General features: G+C 54.6%; 1 protein-coding gene across 8 annotated transcripts in view; it reads left to right on the top strand.

Moving 5' to 3' along the window:
• The window catches only part of LOC102064784 (venom factor-like), a 73159-nt gene that overhangs the window by 29643 nt on the left and 22458 nt on the right, over positions 1-21058 (top strand). For all 8 annotated transcript variants that reach the window (XM_074530492.1, XM_074530489.1, XM_074530491.1 and 5 more), the window contains 13 exons: positions 19-90; positions 3135-3335; positions 5573-5687; positions 7014-7099; positions 8342-8481; positions 8566-8778; positions 12731-12797; positions 15137-15223; positions 15309-15512; positions 17617-17692; positions 17781-17940; positions 20360-20455; positions 20545-20695. In XM_074530492.1, coding sequence (XP_074386593.1) covers positions 19-90; positions 3135-3335; positions 5573-5687; positions 7014-7099; positions 8342-8481; positions 8566-8778; positions 12731-12797; positions 15137-15223; positions 15309-15512; positions 17617-17692; positions 17781-17940; positions 20360-20455; positions 20545-20695 — 1668 coding nt within the window. The remainder of the gene's footprint in view (positions 1-18; positions 91-3134; positions 3336-5572; positions 5688-7013; positions 7100-8341; positions 8482-8565; positions 8779-12730; positions 12798-15136; positions 15224-15308; positions 15513-17616; positions 17693-17780; positions 17941-20359; positions 20456-20544; positions 20696-21058) is intronic.

Raw genomic sequence — 21058 nt, 5'->3', positions numbered from 1 at the left:
TGTCCCCGCTGTCCCCAGAGCTCCGGTGTCCCCAGCCGGCCAAACGCAAGCGGCGCTCGCTGGCCCTCGCCGAGTACAAGGGCACCAAAGGTAGGTGGCATTGTCCCCAAGGCCACCAGGGTGTCCCCAAGGTCACCAGGGTGTTCCTTGTCCCCAAGGTCACCAGGGTGTCCCCAAGGTCACCAGGGTGTTCCTTGTCACCAAGGCCACCAGGGTGTCCCCAAGGTCACCAGGGTGTCCCCAAGGTCACCAGGCTGTTCCTTCCATCCCCAATGTCCCCAAGGCCACCAGGGTGTCCCCAAGGTCACCAGGATGTCCCCAAGGTCACCAGGATGTCCCTTGTCCCCATGGTCACCAGGATGTCCCTTGTCCCCAATGTCCCCAAGGTCACCAGGGTGTCCCCTCTGTCCCCAAGGTCATCTGAATGTCCCTTGTCCCCAAGGTCACCAGGGTGTTCCTTCTGTCCCCACTGTCCCCAAGGTCATCTGAGTGTTCCTTGTCCCCAATGTCACCACAGTGTCCCCAAGGTCACCAGAGCACCCCATATCCCTGAGGCTGCCCAAGTGTCCCAGACCTTGAGGGACACCAGTGTCCTGTGTTCCTGAGGGCCACCAGAGTGTCCCATGTTCCAGAGAGCCACCAGAGTGTCCCACTCTCTGAGGTCCCCATGTCCCTGAGGGCCACCAGAACATCCCACAAGCCCAAGGTCTCCATGTCCTAAAGAACCACCAGAGTGTCCCCTGGCCCAAAGATCTCCAGTATGTCCCATGTCCCTGAGGGCCACCAGAGTGTCCCACAACCCCAAGGTCTCCACGTCCTAAAGAGCCACCAGAATGTCCCACACCCTAAGGTCCCCATTCCAGGGCCACCAGAATGTCCCATGTCCCTGAGGGCCACCAGTGTCCCATGTCCCTGAGAGCCACCAGAGTCTCCCATGTCCCAAAGATCTCCAGTGTCCCAGACCCCTGAGAGCCACCAGAATGTCCCACACCCCAAGGTCCCCATGTCCCCGAGGTCCCATCCCTGTGCTGGTGTCCACCAGCGGCCGAGTACTCGGACAAGCTGCAGAGGAGGTGCTGCGAGGACGGCATGAAGGACAACCCGATGGGACCAGATGCCACCAGAGTGTCCCATGTCCCTGAGGGCCACCAGAGTGTCCCATGTCCTAAAGAGCCATCAGAATGTCCCATGTCCCAAAGATCTCCAGAGTGTCCCATGTCCCTGAGGGCCACCAGAGTGTCCCACAACCCCAAGGTCCCATGTCCTAAAGAGCCATCAGAATGTCCCATGTCCCAAAGATCTCCAGAGTGTCCCATGTCCTAAAGAGCCACCAGAGTGTCCCATGTCCCAAAAATCTCCAGTGTCCCATGTCCCAAAGGCCACCAGAGTGTCCCATATCCTAAACAGCCACCAGAACGTCCCACACCCCTGAGGGCCACCAGAATGTCCCACACCCCAAGGTCTCCATGTCCTAAAGAACCACCAGAATGTCCCAAAGGCCACCAGCATGTCCCATGTCCTAAACAGCCACCAGAACGTCCCACAGCCCTGAGGGCCACCAGAATGTCCCACAGCCCTGAGGTCCCCATGTCCTAAAGAGTGACCAGAATGTCCCATGTCCCTGAGGGCCACCACAGTTTCCCATGTCCCAAAGGCCAGCAGTGTCTCATGTCCCAAAGATCTCCAGAGTGTCCCATGTCCCTGAGGGCCACCAGAACATCCCACAGCCCTGAAGGCCACCAGAGTGTCCCATGTTCTTGAGGACCACCAGTGTCCCATGTCCCTGAAGGCCACCAGAACATCCCACAAGCCCAAGGTCTCCATGTCCTAAAGAACCACCAGTGTCCCCTGTCCCAAAGATCTCCAGTGTATCCCATGTCCCTGAGGACCACCAGAGTGTCCCAAAATGTCCCACACCCCGAGGTCCCCATGTCCTAAAGAGCGACCAGAATGTCCCATGTCCCTGAGGGCCACCACAGTTTCCCATGTCCCAAATGCCAGCAGTGTCCCATGTCCCAAAGATCTCCAGAGTGTCCCATGTCCCTGAGGGCCACCAGAGTGTCCCACAACCCCAAGGTCTCCACGTCCTAAAGAACCACCAGAGTGTCCCATGTCCTAAAGAGCCACCAGAAGGTCCCATGTCCCTGAGGGCCACCAGTGTCCCATGTCCCTAAGAGCCACCAGAGTGTCCCATGTCCCAAAGGCCTCCAGAGTCTCCCATGTCCTAAAGAACCACCAGAGTGTCCCACACCCCTGAAGGCCACCAGTGTCCCATGTCCCTGAGGGCCACCAGAACGTCCAACACTCCTGAGGTCCCCATGTCCTATAGAGTCACCAGAGTGTCCCATGTCCCTGAGGGCCATCAGAACATCCCACAACCCTGAGGGCCACCAGAATGTCCCATGTTCTTGAGGACCACCAGTGTCCCATGTCCCTGAGGGCCACCAGAGCGTCCCACAAGCCCAAGATCTCCATGTCCTAAAGAAAAACCAGAGTCTCCCATGTCCCAAAGATCTCCAGAGTCTCCCATGTCCCAAAGGCCACCTGTGTCCCATGTCCCAAAGATCTCCAGTGTCCCAGACCCCTGAGAGCCACCAGAGTGTCCCGCACCCCAAGGTCCCCATGTCCCCGAGGGCCACCAGGGTCTGTCCCATCCCTGTCCTGGTGTCCACCAGTGGCCGAGTACTCGGACAAGCTGCAGAGGAGGTGCTGCGAGGACGGCATGAAGGACAACCCGATGGGACCAGATGCCACCAGAGTGTCCCATGTCCCTGAGGGCCACCAGAGTGTCCCACAACCCCAAGGTCCCATGTCCTAAAGAGCCATCACAATGTCCCATGTCCCAAAAATCTCCACAGTGTCCCATGTCCCAAAGGCCACCAGAATGTCCCATATCCTAAACAGCCACCAGAACATCCCACACCCCTGAGGGCCACCAGAACGTCCCACAACCCCAAGGTCTCCATGTCCTAAAGAACCACCAGAATGTCCCAAAGGCCACCAGAGTGTCCCATGTCCTAAACAGCCACCAGAACGTCCCACAGCCCTGAGGGCCACCAGCATGTCCCATGTCCCTGAGGGCCACCAGAGTGTCCCACACCCTGAGGTCCCATCCCTGTGCTGGTGTCCACCAGCGGCCGAGTACTCGGACAAGCTGCAGAGGAGGTGCTGCGAGGACGGCATGAAGGACAACCCGATGGGCCACGGCTGCGAGCAGAGGAGCGAGTACATCCTGGAGGGGACCTCCTGCGTCCGCGCCTTCCTCGACTGCTGCAGATACATCAAGGCCAAGAGGGACCGGCAGAACCTCTTGCCCAGGACCGGCCTGGCCAGAAGCAAGTGCTGGGTCACGGAGGGTGGGAGAAGGTCGGGGAGGTTGGAGGAACCTCGTTGGTGGAGGGTCTCAAGTGAGTTTTGGGGGTTTCTTGGTGGATCTCAGGTGAAGGTGAGCTTGAGAAGAGTTTGGGTGGAGGTTGGGTGTTTTTGGTGAAGGTCAGGTGGACCTTGGGTGGTCCTTGGATGTTCCTTGGGTGTTCTTTTGGTGTTCTTTGGATGAAGGTCAGGTGAACAGTGGGTGTTCTTTGGATGTTCCTTGGGTGATCCTTAGATGTTCTTTGGTGAAGATCAGGAGAGCCTTGGGTGTTCCTTGGATGGTCCTTGGATGTTCCTTAGATGATCTTTGGATGTTCCTTGGGTGTTCCTTAGTGAAGGTCAGGTGAACCTTGGGTGTTCTTTGGATGTTCATTGGTGGAATACAGGTGAAGGTGAGCTTGAGCAGAGTTTGGGTGAAGGTTGGATGTTCTTCGGTGAAGGTCAGGTGGACCTTGGGTGTTCCTTGGATGTTCCCTGGATGTTCCTTGGGTGTTCCTTGGATGTTCCCTGGATGTTCCTTGGGTGTTCCTTGGTGAATGTTGGATGAACCTTGGATGTTCCTTGGATGTTCTTTGGGTGTTCCTTGGGTGTTCCTTGGATGTTCCTTGGAAGTTCCTTGGATGTTCTTTGGGTGTTCCTTGGACTTTCCCTGGTGGAAGCTCAGGTGAACCTCAGGCTCTCCTTGGGTGATCCTCAGGTGGAGCTTGGGTGAAGGTTGAGAAGGTCTTGGGTGGGTTTTGGGTGTTCACTGGTGAACCACAGGTGAAGGTGAGCTTGAGCAAAGCTTGGGTGAAGGTTGGATGTTCCTTGGTGAAGGTCAGGTGAACCTTGGGTGTTCCTTGGTGAAGGTCAGGTGAACTTTGGGTGTTCCTTGGGTGTTCCTTGCATGTTCTCTGGATGTCCCTTAGATGTTCTTTGGGTGTTCCTTGGGTGTTCCTTGGATTTTCCCTGTTGGAAGGTCAGGAGAACCTTGGGTGTTCCTAGGATGTTCCTTGGGTGTTCTTTGGGTGTTCCTTGGGTGTTCCTTGGTGAAGGTCAGGAGAACCTTGGGTGTTCCTTGGATGTTCTTTGGATGTTCCCTGGATATTCTTTGGAGGTTCCTTGGGTGCTCCTCAGGTGGAGCTTGGGAGGGTCTTGGGTGGCTTTGGGCCATTCCTTGCCTGAAGCTCCGGTGGCCCTCAGACATTGCTTCTGAGATCCTGGGACAACCCCTCGGGCAACGCTTGGGTGACCTTGGTCAAGACAAGGGGTGACACTGGGGTGACACAGGGTGACACTGGGTGACACTGGGGTGGCACTGGGTGATATTGGGGTGACACTGGGTGGCACTGGGGTGGCACTGGGTGACACTGGGTGGCACTGGGTGACACTGGGTGACACTGGGGTGACACTGCGTGGCACTGGGTGGCACTGGGTGACACTGGGGTCACACTGGGTGACACTGGGTGGCACTGGATGATATTGGGGTGACTCTGGGTGGCACTGGGTGACACTGGGGTGGCACTGGGTGGCACTGGGTGATATTGGGGTGGCACTGGGTGACACTGGGTGACTTTGGGTGACACCGGGGGGCACTGGGTGGCACTGGGTCACTCTGGGTGACTCTGGGTGACACTGGGTGACACTGGGTGATATTGGGGTGGCACTGGGTGACAGGGTAACACTGGGTGGCACTGGGTGATATTGGGGTGACTCTGGGTGACACTGGGTGACACTGGGTGGCACTGGGTGATATTGGGGTGGCACTGGGTGACACTGGGGTAACATTGGGTGGCACTGGGTGACACTGGATGATATTGGGGTGGCACTGGGTGATATTGGGGTGACTCTGGGTGACACTGGATGACACTGGGTGACACAGGGTGACACTGGGGTGACACTGGGTGACTCTGGGTGACACCGGGTGACACTGGGTGACACTGGGTGACTCTGGGTGACACTAGGTGGCACTGGGTGATATTGGGGTGACACTGGGTGATATTGGGGTGACACTGGGTGACTCTGGGTGACACAGGGTGGCACTGGGTGACACTGGGTGACACTGGGTGACACTGAGTGACAATGGGGTGACACTGGGTGGCACTGGGTGGCACTGGGTGATATTGGGGTGACACTGGGGTGACACTGGGTGACACCGGCCCCGCCCAGGGGTGCCAGCCCTGAGGCCACCCACGAGAGGTCCCACTGCCACCGCCCGCAGGCCACGAGGACGAGGAGCCGTTCCTGGCGGACGACGAGATCGTGGTGCGGACGCTGTTCCCCGAGAGCTGGCTCTGGCAGGTGGAGCAGCTGACGGAGCCGCCCAACGAGCTGGGGTGAGCCTGGAGCTCCGAGACACCAACCGTGACACCCCCTGTGCCACCTGTGCCACCAACTGTGCCACCCCTGTGCCACCTGTGCCACCAACTGTGCCACCTGCTGTGCCAGCTTCTGTGTCACCTTCCTCCTGTCCTACCTCCTGTGCCACCTGCTGTGTGTGCCACCTCCTGTGCTACCTGCTGTGCCACCTTCCTCCTGTCTGTGCCACCTGCTGTGCCACCAACTGTGCCACCTTCCTCCTGTCCTACCTCCTGTACCACCTGCTGTGCCACCTGCTGTGTGTGCCACCTCCTGTGTCACCTGCTGTGCCACCAACTGTGCCACCTGCTGTGCCAGCTTCTGTGTCACCTCCTGTCTGTGCCACCTGCTGTGCCACCCCCTGTGCCACCTGCTGTGCCACCAACTGTACCACCAACTGTGCCACCTTCCTCCTGTCTGTGCCACCTGTCTGTGCCACCTCCTGTGCCATCTCCTGTACCACCTGCTGTGCCACCTGCTGTGCCACCTCCTGTCTGTGCCACCTCCTGTCCCACCACCCTCCCACCCCACGGACCAACCTGGGCATGGTCACCTTGTCCCCATCCAGCTTGGACATGTCTGGAGACCAGGAGGTTCCACTGTGGGGTTGGGACATCTCTGGGGACCAAGGAGGTTCCATGCTGGGGTTGAGACAAGTTTGGAGACCAGGAAAGTCCAACTGTGGGTTTGGGACATCTTTGGAGACCAGGAAAGTCCAACTGTGGGTTTGGGACATCTTTGGAGACCAGGAAGGTTCTACTGAGGGTTTGGGACCAGGGAGGTCCCACTGTGGGGTTGGGACATGTTTGGGGACCAGCAAAGTCCAGATGTGGGTTTGGGACATCTTTGGAACCAAGAAGGTTCTTCTGATGGTTTGGGACATCTTTGGAGGCCAGGAAGGTCCCACTGTGGGGTTGGGACTTCTCTGGGGACCACCAAAGTCCAACTGTGGAATTTGGGACATCTTTGGAGACCAGGAAAGTCCCGTGGTGGCTTTGGGACATCTTTGGGGACCGGAGAAGTTCCATGGTGGGGTTGGGACATGTTTGGAGACCAGGAAAGTCCAGCTTTGGGACATCTTTGGAGACCAGGAAATTCCTATGGTGGCTTTGGGACGTCTCTGGAACCAGGGAGGTCCCACTGTGGGTTTGGGACATCTTTGAGGACCACCAAAGTCCAACTGTGGGTTTGGGACATCTCTGGAGACCAGGAAGGTCCAGCTGAGGGTGTGGGACATCTTTAGGGACCAGAGAAGTCCCATGGTGACATCCCCTGACCACCTTGGTCTCTCCTGTCTTCTCCAGGATCTCGACCAAGAAGGTGCCTGCGTACCTGAAGGACTCCATCACCACCTGGGAGGTCCTGGCCGTCAGCCTGTCCCCCACCAAAGGTACGGGGGCGTGGAGGACCAGGGGGTTCCTGGGGCCAGCAGAAGGTCCCCAAACCTTGTAGGAGGTCCATGAGACCTCAAGGGTCCCCCAAAGCTTGGGGAGGTTCACCAGGATTTGAGGGAATCTCCAAAATCCGAGGGGGTGGAGATGCCCCAAAGCCAGGTGGCCATGCTTGGGGTGTGAGGGATCTCCATGGATCTTGAGGGATCTCCTGAACTTTGGGATTCAAGGGGTCTCCTAAACCTTGGGAGGACTCCATGGATCTTGATGGATCTCCCAAACTTTGTGATTCAAGGGGTCTCCTAAACCTTGAGCAGATCCCACAGTTCTTGATGGATCTCCCACACCTTGGGAGGACTCTGTGGGTTTTGATGGATCTTCTAAATCTTGGGAGGACTCTGAGGGTCTTCATGGATCTCCTAAACCTTGGGAGGACTCTGTGGGTTTTGATGGATCTCCCAAACCTTGGGGGAATTCTTGAAGATTCAAGGGATCTTCCAAACCTTGGGAAGACTTTGGGGTCTTGATGGATCTTCCAAACCTTCTGAGGGCTCTGTGGGTTTTGATGGATCTCCCAAACCTTGGGAGGATCCCACAGTTCTTGATGGACCTCCTAAACCTTGTGAGGACTCCCTGGGTTTTGATGGATCTCCTAAACCTTGGGAGAATTCTTGAAGATTCAAGGGATCTTCCAAACCTTGGGAGACTCTGTGGGTCTTGATGAAGCTCCTAAACCTTGGTGGATCTCCTAAACCTTGTGAGGCCTCTGGGTCTTGATGGATTTCCCACACCTTGGGAGGATCCCACAGTTCTTGATGGATCTCCCAAACCTTGTGAAGGATCTGTGGGGTCTTGATGGATCTCCTAAATCTTGGAAGGATCTCACAATTCTTGATGGATCTCCCAAACCTTGGGAGGACTCTGTGGGTCTTGATGGATCTCCCAAACCTTTTGAGGACTTTGGATTTTGATGGATCTCCCAAACTTTGTGAGGACTCTGTGGGTTTTGATGGATCTCCCAAACCTTGTGAGGACTTTGGGTTTTGATGGATCTCCCACACCTTTTGAGGACTTTGGATTTTGATGGATCTCCCAAACTTTGTGAGGACTCTGTGGGTCTTGATGGATCTCCCACACCTTTTGAGGACTCCCTGCCCTTCCAGGCACCTCAGAAGACCTCGGGGCTGCCTTGAGGACCTGAGGTGTCCCCAACCCCAACCCCTGCCTGTCCCCACCCGCAGGGCTGTGCGTGGCCACCCCGTACGAGATCACGGTGATGAAGAAGTTCTTCATGGACCTCCGCCTGCCCTACTCGGTGGTGAGGAACGAGCAGGTGGAGATCCGCGCCATCCTCTACAACTACATACCGCAGGACATCACGGTCAGTTGGGGGACGTGCTTTTGGGGGGACACCAACCATCACCTTCTCCAGACCTTCGGGTGTGACCTCCTCGTCACCGTCCAGGTGCGCGTGGAGCTGGTCCACAACCCGGACCTGTGCAGCCCCTCCACGGCCAAGCACAGGTTCCAGCAGATCCTGAAGATCAAGGCCCAGTCCTCGCGCGTCGTCCCCTTCGTCATCGTCCCCCTCAAGCTCGGCCAGCTGGACGTCGAGGTCAAGGCGTCCGTCCGCGACCGATACATGGGCGACGGGGTCAAGAAGAAGCTCCGGGTGGTGGTGAGTGGTCACCGGTGGTGGCATCGATGTTCTTGAGATGTTCCCAGCATGGTGGCATCCATGGTGGCATCCCGGCATGGTGGCATCGATGTTCTTGAGATGTTCCCAGCATGGTGGCATCCATGGTGGCATCCCGGCATGGTGGCATCGATGTTCTTGAGATGTTCTCAACATGGTGGCATCCATGGTGGCATCCCAGCATGGTGGCATCGATGTTGTTGAGATGTTCCAGCATGGTGGCATCAGTGATGGCATCAATGTTCTTGAGATGTTCTCGTCATGATGGCACCCATGATGGCATCCCAGCATGGTGGCATCCATGGTGGCATCCTGGCATGGTGGCATCGATGTTCTTGAGATATTCTCAATATGGTGGCATCCCAGCATGGTGGCATCTATGTTCTTGAGATGTTCCAGCATGGTGGCATCGGTGATGGCATCTATGTACTTGAGATGTTCTCAGCATGGTGGCATCAATGATGGCATCCCAGCATGGTGGCATCGATGTTCTTGAGATGTTCTCAGTATGGTGGCATCAATGGTGGCATCCCAGCATGGTGGCATCGATGTTCTTGAGATGTTCCCAGCATGCTGGCATCCGTGATGGCATCCCAGCATGGTGGCATCGATGTTCTTGAGATGTTCCCAGCATGGTGGCATCCATGGTGGCATCCTGGCATGGTGGCATCGATGTTCTTGAGATATTCTCAACATGGTGGCATCCCAGCATGGTGTCATCTATGTTCTTGAGATGTTCCAGCATGGTGGCATCGGTGATGGCATCGATGTTCTTGAGATGTTCCCAACATGGTGGCATCAATGGTGGCATCGATGTTCTTGAGATGTTCCCAACATGGTGGCATCAATGGTGGCATCCCAGCACAGTGGCATCAATGTTCTTGAGATGTTCTCGTCATGGTGGCATCCATGGTGGCATCCCAGCATGGTGGCATCCATGGTGACATCTCAGCATGGTGGCATCGATGTTCTTGAGATGTTCCCAGCGTGGTGGCACCCATGGTGGCATCTCAGCATGGTGACATCGATGTTCTTGAGATGTTCTCAGCATGGTGGCATCCATGGTGGCATCAATGTTCTTGAGATGTTCTCATCATGGTGGCATCCCAGCATGGTGGCATCCATGGTGGCATCCCAGCATGGTGGCATCGATGTTCTTGAGATGTTCTCAGCATGGTGGCACCCATGGTGGCATCCCAGTATGGTGGCATCCATGGTGGCATCCCAGCATGGTGGCATCAATGGTGGCATCTCAGTATGGTGGCATCGATGTTCTTGAGATGTTCCCAGCATGGTGGCATCCATGGTGGCATCCCAGCATGGTGGCATCAATGGTGGCATCTCAGCATGGTGGCATCGATGTTCTTGGGATATTTCCAGCCTGGTGGCATCCATGGTGGCATCCCAGCGTGGTGGCATCAATGGTGGCATCCCAGTGTGGTGGCATCGATGTTCTTGAGATGTTCCCAGCATGGTGGCATCAATGGTGGCATCCCAGTGTGGTGGCATCGATGTTCTTGAGATGTTCCCAGCATGGTGGCATCAATGGTGGCATCCCAGCATGGTGGCATCAATGGTGGCATCCCAGTGTGGTGGCATCGATGTTCTTGAGATGTTCCCAGCATGGTGGCATCAATGGTGGCATCTCAGCATGGTGGCATCAATGTTGTTGAGATGTTCCCAGCATGGTGACATCCATGGTGGCATCCCAGCATGGTGGCATCGATGTTCTTGAGATGTTCTCAACATGGTGGCATCCATGGTGGCATCCCAGCATGGTGGCATCCATGGTGGCATCTCAGCATGGTGGCATCGATGTTCTTGAGATGTTCCCTGCATGGTGGCACCCATGGTGTTCTCCTTCAGTGGTTTTGGGTGGTCACCATGGGTGGGTGGGCCAGGTCCACCTCAGCAGAAGGGGGTGGTGGGTGGTGGCACGTCCAGTCAGTCCAGGGACTTGATTGATCTGATATTTCTAATCAATATCTTCATTGATGATCTCAATGGTATCAGGTTGACCATGGGACTTGATGCCCTCATTGATCTGATATTTTCAATCAATATCTTCATTGATGATCTCAATGGGGTCACCAAGGCCAGGCTGACCATGGGACCCGATGCCCTCATTGATTTGATATTTTCAATCAATATCTTCATTGATGACCTGGATAAGATCAGGGTGACCATGGGACCTGATGCCCTCATTGATTTGATTTTTTCCATCAATACCTTCATTGATCACCTGGATGGGATCAGGTTGACCTTGGGACTGGATGCATTCAGTGATTTGGTATTTTTAATCAATATCTTCATTGATCACCTGGATGGGATCAGGCTGGCCATGGGACTTGATGCCCTCATTGATTTCATATTTTCAATCAATATCTTCATTGATGGTCTGGATGGGATCAGGTTGACCATGGGACTTGATATTTTCAATCAATATCTTCATTGATGATCTGGATGGGGTCAGGCTGACCATGGGATTTGATATTTTCAATCAATATCTTCATTGATGATCTCAATGGGGTCACCAAGGCCAGGCTGACCATGGGACTTGATGCCGTTATTGATCTGATATTTTCAATCAATATCTTCATTGATCACCTGGATGGGGTCAGGCTGACCATGGGACCTGATGCCCTCATTGATCTGACATTTTCCATCAATACCTTCATTGATGATCTCCATGGGGTCAGGCTGACCATGGGACGTTATGTCCTCATTGATTTGATATTTCTAATCAATATCTTAATTGATCACCTGGATGGGGTCAGGCTGACCATGGGATTTGATATTTTCAATCAATATCTTCATTGATGATCTCGATGGGATCAGGCTGACCATGGGACCTGATGCCCTCATTGATCTGACATTTTCCATCAATACCTTCATTGATGATCTCAATGGGGTCACCAAGGCCAGGTTGACCATGGGATTTGATGCTGTTATTGATTTCATATTTTCAATCAATATCTTCATTGATCACCTGGATGGGATCAGGGTGACCATGGGACCTGATGCCCTCATTGATTGGATATTTTCCATCAATACCTTCATTGATCACCTGGATGGGATCAGGCTGACCATGGAACCTGATGCCCTCATTGACCTGATATTTCTAATCAATATCTTCATTGATGATCTCAATAGGATCAGGTTGACCATGGGATTTGATATTTTCAATCAATATCTTCATTGATGAGATCACCAAAGCCAGGCTGAGCATGGGACTTGATGCCGTTATTGATCTGATATTTCTAATCAATATCTTCATTGATGATCTCCATGGGGTCACCAAGGCCAGGTGGACCATGGGACCTGATGCCCTCATTGATCTGACATTTTCCATCAATATCTTCATTGATGATCTCCATGGGGTCACCAAGTTCAGGCTGACCATGGGACCTGATGCCCTCATTGATTTGTTATTTTCAATCAATATCTTCACTGATGGGATCACCAAAGCCAGGCTGACCATGGGATTCGATGTCCTCATTGATCTGGTGGTTTTAATCAATATGTTCATTGATCACCTGGATGGGATCAGGCTGACCATGGGACCTGATGCCCTCATTGATTTGATATTTTCCATCAATATCTTCATTGATCACCTGGATGGGATCAGGCTGACCATGGGACCTGATGCCCTCATTGATCTGACATTTTCCATCAATACCTTCATTGATGATCTCCATGGTGTCCCCAAGCTCAGTCTGACCATGGTGGCCCCACAATGAAGTTGACCGAGACACCAGAGTGACCTTGGTGTCTCCAGGACCTCGGCCACCCGTGTGGCCTCCTGGGCTGGTCCCCTGTGTCCCTGGGGGTACTGGTTTATACTGGGAGGCCTCTCCGGGTGCTCCAGAGGGGTTGGGACCGGGAGGACCCCAGCCCCAAGCCCACCTTCAGCTCTGGACTCTGCCCTGCACAGCCCGAGGGGATGCGGCTGGAGAAGACGGTGAAGATCGTGGAGCTGGACCCGCAGAAGAAGGGAGTCAGTGAGTGACATCTCTGGGGAGGTCCCACGGTGGCTTTGGGACATCTCTGGGGTCCATGGAGGTGTCACGGTGGCTTTGGGACATCTCTGGGGTCCATGGAGGTGTCACGGTGGGTTTGGGACATTTTTGAGGTCCATGAAGGTCCCACAATGGGTTTGGGGCATCTTTGGGGTCCATGGAGGTGTCACGGTGGGTTTGGGACTTCTTTGGAGATCAAGAAGCTCCCATGGTGGCTTTGGGACATCTCTGGGGACCAGGAAGGTCCCATGGTGGCTTTGGGACATCTTTGGGGTCCATGGAGGTGTCACGGTGGGTTTGGGACATTTTTGGGGTTCATGGAGGACCCACTGTGGGTTTTGGACATTTTTAAGGTCCATGGAGGTCCCACAGTGGGTTTGGGACTTCTTTGGAGATCAAGAAGCTCCCATGGTGGCTTGGGGACATCTCTGGGGATCAAGGAGGTCCCACAGTGGCTTTGGGACATCTCTGGGGTCCATGGAGGTGTCACGGTGGGTTTGGGACATCTTTGGGGTCTATGGAGGTCCCATGGTGGCTTTGGGACATCTCTGGGGATCAAGGAGGTCCCACGGTGGCTTTGGGACATCTTTGGGGACCCGGAAGATCCCATGGTGGCTTTGGGACATCCTTGGGGTCCATGGAGGTGTCACGGTGGCTTTGGGACATCTTTGGAGTCCATGGAGGTCCCATGGTGGTTTTGGGACATCTTTGGGGATTAAAGAGGTCCCATGGTGGCTCTGGGACATCTCTGGGGACCAGGAAGGTCCCATGGTGGTTTTGGGACATCTTTGGGGTCCATGGAGGTCCCACTTTGGGGTTGGGACATCTTTGGCAACCATGGAGGTCCTGTGGTGGCTTTGGGATGTCTTTGGGGACCATGGAGATCTCACTGTGGGTTTGGGACATCTTTGGGGATTAAAGAGGTCCCATGGTGGCTTTGAGACATCTCTGGGGACCAGGAAGGTCCCATGGTGGCTTTGGGATATCCTTGGGGTCCATGAAGGTCCTCTGGTGGCTTTGGGACATCCTTGGGGACCAGGAAGGTCCCATGGTGGCTTTGGGTCATCTTTGGGGTCCATGGAGGTCCCACTGTGGGGTTGGGATGTCTTTGGCAACCATGGAGGTCCTGTGGTGGCTTTGGGACATCCTTGGGGTCCATGGAGGTCCTGTGGTGGCTTGGGGACATCTTTGGAGTCCATGGAGGTCTCACGGTGGGTTTGGGACATCTTTGGGGTTCATGGAGGTCCCACTGTGGGTTTGGGACATCCTTGGGGTCCATGGAGGTCCCACTGTGGGTTTGGGACATCTTTGGGGTCCATGGAGGTCCCATGGTGGCTTTGGGACATCTTTGGGGACCCAGAAGATCCCATGGTGGCTTTGGGACATCCTTGGGGTCCGTGGAGATGTCACGGTGGCTTTGGGACATCTTTGGGGATTAAAGAGGTCCCATGGTGGCTTTGGGTCACCTTTGGAGACCATGGAGGTCCCACTGTGGGGTTGGGATGTCTTTGGCAACCATGGAGGTCCTGTGGTGGCTTTGGGACATCTTTGGAGACCATGGAGGTCCCACTGTGGGGTTGGGATGTCTTTGGGGATTAAAGAGGTCCCATGGTGGCTTTGGGACATCCTTGGGGTCCATGGAGGTCCTGTGGTGGCTTTGGGACATCTTTGGGGTCCATGGAGGTGTCACGGTGGCTTTGGGACATCCTTGGGGTCCATGGGGGTCCCACTGTGGTGTTGGGACATCTTTGGGGATTAAAGAGGTCCCATGGTGGCTTTGGGACATCTCTGGGGACCGGGAAGGTCCCATGGTGGCTTTGGGTCATCTTTGGGGTCCATGGGGGACCCACGGTGGGTTTGGGACATCTTTGGGGTCCATGGAGGTCCTGTGGTGGCTTTGGGACATCCTTGGGGTCCATGGAGGTCCCACCATGGGTCTGGGACATTTTTAAGGTCCATGGAGGTCCCACAGTGAGGTTGGGGCATCTTTGGTGATCAGGGAGGTCCCACAGTGGCTTTGGGACTTCTTTGGAGTCCATGGAGGTCCCACTGTGGGTTTGGGACATCCTTGGGGTCCATGGAGGTCCTGTGGTGGATCTGGGACATCTTTGGGGTCCATGGAGGTCCCACCATGGGTCTGGGACATCTGGAGGGATCAAGGAGGCTCCTCCAAGCTCAGGTTTGGGACAACTTGGAGAACAAGGGACATCCCACCACGGAACTGGGACATCTCTGGGGACAAGGTCCCACCTCGATGTGGGGCGGGGCTGGGTCACCTCAGGAGAGGACCTGGGGGTCACCACGTCCACCCCACCCCACAGACGGCGTGCAGGAGGAGCGGGTCAAGGCCGCCGACCTCTCGGACATCGTCCCCAACACCGAGTCGGAGACCAAAGTCAGCATCCAGGGTGAGCACCACGGAGATGACACATGGGGACAACCCGGCGGTGGGGTGGGACATCCCGAGCGTGACAGGTCCTCTCGTTGGCCCAGGCAACCCCGTGTCCATCATGGTGGAGAAGGCCATCGACGGCGCCAAGCTGAAGCACCTGATCGTGACGCCGTCGGGCTGCGGCGAGCAGAACATGATCGCCATGACGCCCACGGTCATCGCCGTCCACTACCTGGACGGCACCGGGCAGTGGGAGACCTTCGGCATCGACCGCCGCGCCGGCGCCGTCGAGCAGATCAGGAAAGGTGGGAGCTTCCGGTGGGGTGGGATGTCCTCAAAATGGTGGGATCTGCATTGGAAATGGTGGGAGTGTCCTCAAAATGGTGGGAGCATCCTCAAAATGGTGGGAATGTCACCAAAACGGTGGAAACGGCAATGAAAGTGGTGGGAATGTCCTCAAAATGGTGGGAACGGCACCAAAATGGTGGGAATGGCAATGAAAGTGGTGGGAAATGTCCTCAAAATGGTGGGATCTGCATTGGAAATGGTGGGAGTGTCCTCAAAATGGTGGGAATGGCACCAAGATGGTGGGAATGGCAATGAAAGTGGTGGGGAAGTCCTCAAAATGGTGGGAACGGCACCAAAATGGTGGGAATGGCAATGAAAGTGGTGGGAATGTCCTCAAAATGGTGGGAACGGCAACGAAGGTGGTGGGGATGTTCTCAAAATGGTGGGAATGTTCTCAAAATGGTGGGAAGGGCACCGAAATGGTGGGGATGGCACCAAAATGGGGGGAACGGACACAAAAGTGGTGGGAATGTCCTCAAAATTGTGGAATCTGCATTGGAAATGGTGGGGGTGTCCTAAAAATGGTGGGATGTCCTCGAAATGGTGGGAAGGGCACTGAAATGGTGGGAATGGCAACGAAGGTGGTGGGAAATGTCCTCAAAAGGGGTGAGATGTCCTCAAAATGGTGGGAATGGCACCAAAATGGTGGGAGTGGCCTCAAAATGGTGGGAATGTCTTCAAAATGGTGGGATCTGCATTGGAAATGGTGGGAGTGTCCTCAAAATGGTGGGAATGTCCTCAAAATGGTGGGAACAGTAATGAAAGTAGTGGGAAATGTCCTCAAAAGGGGTGAGATGTCCTCAAAATGGTGGGAATGGCGCCAAAATGGTGGGAATGTCCTCAAAATTATGGGAATGGCAATGAAAGTGGTGGGGATGTCCTCAAAATGGTGGGAGTGTCCTCAAAATGGTGGGAGTGTCCTCAAAATGGTGGAACACTACCGAGAGTGGTGGGAATGTCCTCAAAATGGTGGGAGCGTCCTCAAAATGGTGGGAATGGCACCAAGATGGTGGGAATGGCAATGAAAGTGGTGGGAATGTCCTCAAAATGGTGGGATCTGCATTGGAAATGGTGGGGATGGCAATGAAAGTGGTGGGAATGTCCTCAAAATGGTGGGATCTGCATTGGAAATGGTGGGAGTGTCCTCAAAATGGCGGGAATGTCCTAAAAACTGTGGGGATGTCAGCAAAATGATGGGAATGGCAATGAAAGTGGTGGGTAAGTCCTCAAAATGGTGGGGACATCCTCAAATTTGTCATTGCATTGACCAACTGTTGGAGAACGTTGGTGGCCTGAAGCCACCACTGGCCACCCGTCATGTTGACCAATGGTTGGAGAACATTGGTGGCCTGAAGCCATCATTGGCCACCCCTTGCATTAACCAATGGTTGGAGAACATTGGTGGCCTGAGGCCATCATTGGCCATCCCTCATCTTGACCAACATTTGGAGAGCATTGGTGGCCTGAGGCCACTACTGGCCACCCCTCATATTGGCCAACAGTTGGAGAACATTGGTGGCCTGAAGCCACCTCATGTTGACCAACGATTGGAGAACACTGGTGGCCTGGAGCCACTGCCTGCCACCCCTTGTGTTGACCAATGGCTGGGGAACATTGGTGGCCTGAAGCCACCACTGGCCACCCCTCATGTTGACCAACAGCTGGAGAACATTGATGGCCTGAAGCCACCATTGGCCACTCCTCATGTTGGCCAATGGTTGGAGAACATTGGTGGCCTGAAGCCATCACTGGCCACCGCTCACATTGACCAATGGCTGGAGAACATTGGTGGCCTGAGGCCATCCCTCATGTTGGTCAACAGTTGGAGGTCATTGGTGGCCTGAGGGTTCCTCAGCTTGGGTGGGTGCTCTTTGTGTTGGCCAATGGTTGGAGAACATTGGTGACCTGAAGCCATCACCGGCCACCCCTTGCATTGACCAATGGTTGGAGAACATTGGTGGCCTGAGGCCATCCCTTGTGTTGGCCAACAGCTGGAGAACATTGGTGGCCTGAAGCCACCCAGGCCACCCCTGACATTGACCAAGGGCCATCTCCTCGCAGGTTACACCCAGCAGTTGGCCTTCCGCAAGCCCGACAGCTCCTACGCCGCCTTCACCGATCGCCCCTCCAGCACCTGGTGAGGAACCTCCTCCCACCACCACCACCACCACCACCACCACCACCACCACCAGCCTGGTGTGACCCTCAGGTGTCCCCATCTCCAGGCTGACCGCCTACGTGGTGAAGGTGTTCGCCATGGCCAGGAAGCTGACGGACATCGAGCACGACGAGATCTGCGGCCCCATCAAGTGGCTCATCCTCAACAAGCAGAAGCCGGACGGGGTCTTCCAGGAGGACGCGCCCGTCATCCACAAGGAGATGGTGGTAAGGGGACACCTCAACCTGTCCCTGGTGGTGGCTGAAGCTTGAGGGACCTCGGGTGGAGGGTGGGAGGATTTGTGAGGGGTTTGGGTGAAGATCGAGTGAACTTTGGGTGTTCCTTGGGTGTTCCTTGGGTGAAGGTCAGATGTTCCTTAGATGGTTTTTGGGTGTTCCTTGGATGTTCCTGGGGTGAAGGTCAGATGTTCCTTGGATGTTCCTGGGGTGAAGGTCAGGTGAACCTCAGGAATTCTTCAAGCGTTCCTTGGGTGAAGGTCAGGTGGGTTTTGGGTGTCCCTTGGGTGAAGATCAGAAGTTCCTTGGGTGTTTTTTGGGTGTTCCTTGGGTGTTCCTTGGGTGAAGGTCAGATGTTCCTTAGATGGTTTTTGGGTGTTCCTTGGGTGAAGGTCAGGTGAACCTCAGGAATTCTTGGAGTGTCCCTTGGTTGAAGTTTGGGTGGGTTTTCAGTGAAGGTCTGGTGAACTTTGGGTGTTCCTTGGGTGAAGGTCAAGTGTTGCTTAGATGGTTTTTTGGTGTTCCTTGGACGTTCCTTGGGTGAAGGTCAGGTGACCCTCAAGAATTCATTGAGTGTTCCTTGGCTGGAGTTTGGGTGGGTTTTGGGTGTTCCTTGGTTGAAGTTCAGATGTTCCTTGGGTGTTCCTTGGGTGTTCCTTGGGTGTTCCTTGGGTGAAGTTCCTTGGGTGAAGGTCAGGTGTTCCTTGGGTGTTCCTTGGGTGGTTTTTGGGTGTTCCTTGGACATTCCTTGGGTGAAGGTCAGGTGAACCTCAGGAACTCTTCAAGCGTTCCTTGGTTGAAGGTCAGGTGGGTTTTGGGTGTTCCTTGAGTGAAGATCAGATGTTCCTTAGATGGTTTTTGGGTGTTCCTTGGATGTTCCTTGGGTGAAGGTCAAGTGTTGCTTAGATGGTTTTTTGGTGTTCCTTGGACGTTCCTTGGGTGAAGGTCAGATGTTCCTTGGAGTTGGGTGAAGGTCCGGTGAACTTCATGAATTCATTGAGTGCTCCTTGGTTGAAGTTCAGGTGGGGTTTGGGAGTTCCTTGCCTGAAGGTCAGGTGTTCCTTGGGTGTTCCTTGGGTGTTCCTTGGGTGTTCCTTGGGTCAAGGTCAGGTGAACCTCAGAAATGTCCTTGGGCATTCTTTGGTTGAAGTTCAGGTGGGTTTTGGGCATTCCTTGGGTGGTTTTTGGGTGTTCCTTGGACGTTCCTTGGGTGAAGGTCAGGTGAACCTCAGGAATTCTTCAAGCGTTCCTTGGTTGAAGGTCAGGTGGGTTTTGGGTGTTCCTTGCCTGAAGGTCAGATGTTCCTTCGGCGTTCCTTGGGTGAAGGTCAGGTGAACCTCAGGAATTCTTCAAGCGTTCCTTGGCTGAAGTTCAGGTGGGTTTTGGGTGAAGGTCTGGTGAACTTTGGGTGTCCCTTGGCTGTTCCTCACCTGAAGGTCAGACGAAGGTCAGATACCCTTTGGATGTCCCTTGGGTGAAGTTTGAGGGTCCATTTCGTGTCCCTTGGATGTTCCTTGGGTGAAGGTTTCATGAAGATCAAGTGAAGGTCAAACATTCCTTGGGTGTTCTTTGGGTCTTCTTTGGGTGTCCCTTGATTGTCCCTTGGGTGTTCCTCACCTGAAGGTCCGGTGAAGGTCAGATAACCTTTAGATGTCCCTTGGGTGTCCCTTGGCTGTCCCTTGGGTGAAGTTTGGGTGTCCATTGGGTGTCCCTTGAGTGTCCCTTGGATGTTCCTTGTGTGAAGGTCAGGTGAAGGTCCTTGGGTGTTCTTTGGGTGTTCTTTGGGTGTCTCTTGGATGTTCCTTGCCTGAAGGTCCGGTGAAGGTCAGATACCCTTTGGATGTCCCTTGGGTGTTCTTTGGGTGTCCCTTGGATGTTCCTTGTGTGAAGGTCAGGTGAAGGTCAGATGCACTTTGGATGTCCCTTGGGTGTTCTTTGGATGTTCCTTGTGTGAAGGTCAGGTGAAGGTCAGATGCACTTTGGATGTCCCTTGGGTGTCCTTTGGGTGCCCCTTGGGTGTTCTTTGGATGTTCTTTGGATGTTCCTCACCTGAAGGTCAGGTGAAGGTCAGATAACCTTTGAATGTCCCTTGAATGTTCCTCACCTGAAGGTCAGGTGAAGGTCAGATGTTCTTTGGATGTCCCTTGGGTGTTCTTTGGATGTCCCTTGGGTGTTCCTCACCTGAAGGTCAGATGAAGGTCAGGTGAAGGTCAGATAACCTTTGAATGTCCCTTGGTTTTTCCTCACCTGAAGGTCAGATGAAGGTCAGACACCTTTGGGTGTCCCTTGGGTGTCCCTTGGCCGTCCCTCAGACCAGCCAAGGACACATCTTTGCAATGACCTCCTGGTGGACCACCAAAGGTTTGAAAACCCCAATCCCGAGGTTTTTTCCCTCATTTCCGTCCCCCAGGGCGGCTACGTGGGCGCCGAGCCCGAGGTGTCCCTCACCTCCTTCGTCCTCATCGCCCTCGAGGAGGCACGGGACGTCTGCAAGGACCACGTCAACGTGAGTGACCCCACAGGTGACGTTCCTGAGGTTATGGACCATCATGGAAGCCACCTGAGATACCGAATTCTCCATCCTTGGTTCTCCAGAGCTTGGAGGAGAGCATCAACAAGGCCGCCGGGTTCCTGGCGCGGCGCTACGAGGGCCTGGCCCGGCCCTACACGGTGGCCCTGGCGTCCTACGCGCTGGCCCTGGCCGGGAAGCTCAAGAGCGAGAGGGTCCTCACCAAGTTCTCCAAAGGTGAGACCTCAACAGGGGTCAAATCGGGGTGAAAGAACGTAGATTGGGGTTCTCCAAATGTTCTCCAAAGGTGAGACCTCAACAGGGGTCAAATCGGGGTAAAAGAACCTAGATTGGGGTTCTCCAAAGGTTCTCCAAAGGTGAGACCTCAACAGGGGTCAAACTGGGGTAAAAGAACCTAGATTGGGGTTCTCCAAAGGTTCTCCAAAGGTTCTCCAAAGGTGACACCAAACCTGGGGTGGAAATTGGTCAAATTGGGGTGAAAGGAGGTGGGTTTGGGTTCTCCAAAGGTTCTCCAAAGGTGGCATCTCAAGAGGGGTCAAATCGAGGTGAAAGGAGGTGAATTTGGGTTCTCCAAAGATT

Source organism: Zonotrichia albicollis, chromosome 32, assembly GCF_047830755.1.
Source record: "Zonotrichia albicollis isolate bZonAlb1 chromosome 32, bZonAlb1.hap1, whole genome shotgun sequence".
Classification (NCBI taxonomy): Eukaryota; Metazoa; Chordata; class Aves; order Passeriformes; family Passerellidae; genus Zonotrichia; species Zonotrichia albicollis.
Note: the sequence above shows the minus strand (reverse complement) of the source record. Positions and strands in the feature narration are given on the sequence as shown.